At 41.8% G+C, this 3,705-nt stretch overlaps 1 protein-coding gene across 1 annotated transcript in view; it reads right to left on the bottom strand.

Annotated features, from left to right (window-relative positions):
• afap1l2 (actin filament associated protein 1-like 2) overlaps positions 1-3,705 on the bottom strand; it is a 44,590-nt gene that overhangs the window by 17,042 nt on the left and 23,843 nt on the right. Inside the window, exon 5 of the mRNA XM_025057595.1 lies at positions 795-906. Within this exon, the coding sequence (XP_024913363.1) occupies positions 795-906 (112 nt within the window). The remainder of the gene's footprint in view (positions 1-794; positions 907-3,705) is intronic.

Genomic DNA, 3,705 nt, shown 5'->3' with positions numbered 1-3,705 from the left:
TGCACGTTTCCCCCCCCACCGGGCGTTGCTCTTTGATGACCCCCGGCTGTTCCGCCCCCTGGCCGAGCCACTTCTTCCTCCACAGGAAGGCGCAGATCCGAGCGTCCTTCATCAGCTCGATGGAGGCCTCTGCCGACGGCCACTGGTGCTGCGCTGACTTCCCTCTGCTCACTTCCTCCTCGTCGTAAGACTCATACGAGCTGCTGACAGCCTCGCCGTCATCTGGAAGCAGAAAAAAAAATCTTTTTAAGGTAAGTGATGAACTCATTGTGAAACTTGTGAACCTGTAACCATTCGGACATACTCTAAACTGGGTGTCAAACACCTAGACCTATGTGAGAAACTTGTGAACCCGTAACCATTCGGACATACTTTAAACTGGGTGTCAAACACCTAGACCTAATACTTTTTTTACATGCACTCAAACCATGAATCATAAGACAACATGATAAAAAATACAATAATAAAGGGTATTACCCAAAAAATAATTGGAGACAATGAACATTTTTGCTCAAATTAATTCACAGATTTGAATCAAGATTTCATCAACAAAGAACAAAGGGAACATTTCCAATTGGACAGAATTGAAAATACTTGTTTTTATGTCAGATGTGAAATATACTCTTCTTATGATACATATGTAGAAGCTTCCGGTTCTTAGTTATGGTACCATTCTGGTGGAAATACCAAAAAAAACTGCAGTACTGTATAAAATTCAACTGAACTTACAGTGACGAGTACGCAGTACATTTACTTTTGTTTGTAAACCACTGAACTAGAACTGAATCTCTTACCATTGACTGTCTCCTCGTACGGCTGTGCCTCCTCGTAGTAACTCTCCGAAAGGTCTATTCTGGCTGGAGCAGGAACCCCTGGGAGAGGGAACGGCTCACGGCCCACCACTCCCTGAAAAAAATAACGGTAAATTGTTAAAAAGAAAAATATATAGCGATAAGTACTTTTTGGAGATTTTTTTTTTCCTGCTCACATTGTCAAAAAAAAAAAATCCTGGAACAAGAACACAAGCTTTTATTATTATTGTTAAAAATAAAAAAAATGACAGAGCTAAGCAGGGAATTCCTCATGTAACCAATCCCAGTCTGACCCAGTGCACCGGAGAGTTATGTTTGCCTTCAGGGAAAAGTGGAACATGGGGACGGGGGGGGGGGACGGGGGGGTTATGTGTCTGCAACGAGGGAGAGGGTATGTGTGTCTGTGTGCATGTGTGTGGGCTCAGTGGCTTTCCTGAAATCAATCAGCAGACTCCTGTGTGGTAAAGACCGTGTGTGTGTGTCTGTCTGTTCAATGGAAACCTCCAGCTTCTCTGTTTTTGTTTGGCCGCTTCAACAAACCCTCAATTAAAACAGAATTCTCCTTCAATTATTGCCTAATATCGCTTGCGTCTACGCACTCAACCGTTACTCAAAGAATATTCTGACGTGATTTGCCAAGAATGTTGCTGATACGTAGCTGTTTGGTTATATTATTTATCACACATCTGGAAACCAAAAGCACCTGAACGCAGCACACCGAGGCAAAAAAACAAATATTTTAAGTTTCAAAAACCACGAGGTCGTGTATCCAATGACGAAACTGTGTATTTAAACTACTCTTGATCCCTTCTGAGACCTGCCTGGTGTGTATTGAACTGCACTCACAGGTTCATCTGTGAGTCACAAACTTCACCAGAAGACTGTCGTCGTCATAAGAGGTGTTGAAATGATCTCCATGCAGCGGAAAAAAAAAAAAAAAAGAATTCTCCGTCATCTATTTCTTTCACATTTTCACATTGATATAATTAGTGTTTATTGTTTTTGTGCGTTCCGGGATGAATAATCAAATAACTCATATTCTGAAGTTTAATGAAAAAGGTCGACACTTTCAGCAGTATTTTATCAACGGGGTCGAAGACAGTGGCAGGACTAACTGTTCAACTCAAAACGTACGGTCGGTTTCAAAGCTCTGCTCACTTTCTGTTCAACTGACTGTGTTCGCTATGGAGACGTTTTTTGTATCTTTCCTTTTTTTCATTTTCATTTTTATTTCCCTTTTGGTATGAAATAGTCTTCTGTTAAAGGAGAAGGAGAAGGAAACGAAGCTGAATGTACTGTGAGTTTAAATGCTCGGCGTCTTCACTTGATCTCACGCCCCAAATTCGCACTTCTACCTACACCACAGAGGGCTGTGGCATCCTGTTTATTGCATGTTTATACTAACCCAACCTATGAGAGTACACAAATGAAAATACTTGTACCAGTAAAAAATATGACCTTTACCCCCCTACAGGACACCTAAACAACATGATGTATTGTGAACGCGACGAAAAGAAAACTACTTTTTTTTCTCGTAAGAAAAATCCAAACGTAAATTCGGCAGAAAAATCCACACGTTTTCCCTAGTTTTGAACGACACTACGTCTGATGTTCTCCAAACATCCTGTGTGTATTCTTTCATTTTGACATGATTTTTTTTTCTCCCTGAGGCTACTGCATTCTGGGTAAGATCACAGCGATGAGCCTCACAGATCTTACAAAATGTTACAGTCCTCGTGGGAGGGTGACTCCGTGGAAGAAGTTATCCAGAAGATCAAAGGGTGTTACGTTAGGAGGATGAAATAATAAGGAACGACAGGACAGGACGTGACATAAGAAGATACGACTATCAATGTCAGAGGTATTCCCCTGAAACGCCTTGAAATTCTGACACACAAAGGAGTCAGTGTTGATATAAATACATGGTCAAGATGACTCGAACCTCTGACGAACCACATGGAGTGATATCAACCTGACTGCAAAGTCATCTGTCGGTTAGGGTATCGGGGGTGCCAAACCATTGGCCCGGGGACCAATACTGAGCCATGGATCATTTGTTACTGGGCCACAAAGATAGAATCAAAAATGCGTTTTTGTTCCTTGCCTATCGTACAATCGATCCATGGTTTAATTCCGTATTTGAGCCCAACTCCATCTGAACAGGAGGGGGGACAGGTCAACTGAAAACTCCCAAGCAAACATTTTGCTCACAACCTGTAGTCACAGGTCAACATCCTGACATTTAACACGTGACATCACGCTGACTTTTGGTGTGGACGCTCGGAGACAGGCTCAGGGAATCCCCCCGGTGGGCGAGCTCTTTCCCACCATATCGCCTTGGTGAGGTAACCCAGTTCCAGTAACAGGGAGCAGATGCAGCGAGCTGTCATAATAACTGGCGTCATGTCATATGGTGAAGATTTGTTTGTGTGATTAGTTCACATTCCAGAAGGTTTAAGGAAAAGGATCCACCAGGACTGTGTGGGATGGAGACGTTATCAGTGCGGTTCAACGGGAGTCAAACGCCTTTTCAGCGAATATGAGTGAAGGGACCTGATGTTTTAAGGTCTTGATTTTCTGAAAAATGCGACCTTTCATCTGAGGGCAACGCTGGAGCCTGGAAGCTAAAGAAAATAGAATTCCCTCATTTTTTTATTTTTTATTTTTAGTGGGTTTTACATGAAATAACACAGTCGCTGTTGATTTTAATTTTTTTTTAATTTTTTTTTTTATGCAACCGGCAAAATGAAAGACAGCTATAAAGCTTTTGTTGTCCGGGTGAAAATGGCCTTGTAAAAATATATACAAGGGAACTGAGAGTGTAAACTGCTCCACAGTGAGAAAAACTGAAGTCTACGCATCTGTTATTAATTAAAACAAAGAGTCAGACATT

The sequence above is a fragment of the Cynoglossus semilaevis genome, chromosome 8, assembly GCF_000523025.1.
Source record: "Cynoglossus semilaevis isolate Cse_v1.0 chromosome 8, Cse_v1.0, whole genome shotgun sequence".
In the NCBI taxonomy this organism is placed as follows: domain Eukaryota; kingdom Metazoa; phylum Chordata; class Actinopteri; order Pleuronectiformes; family Cynoglossidae; genus Cynoglossus; species Cynoglossus semilaevis.
Note: the sequence above shows the minus strand (reverse complement) of the source record. Positions and strands in the feature narration are given on the sequence as shown.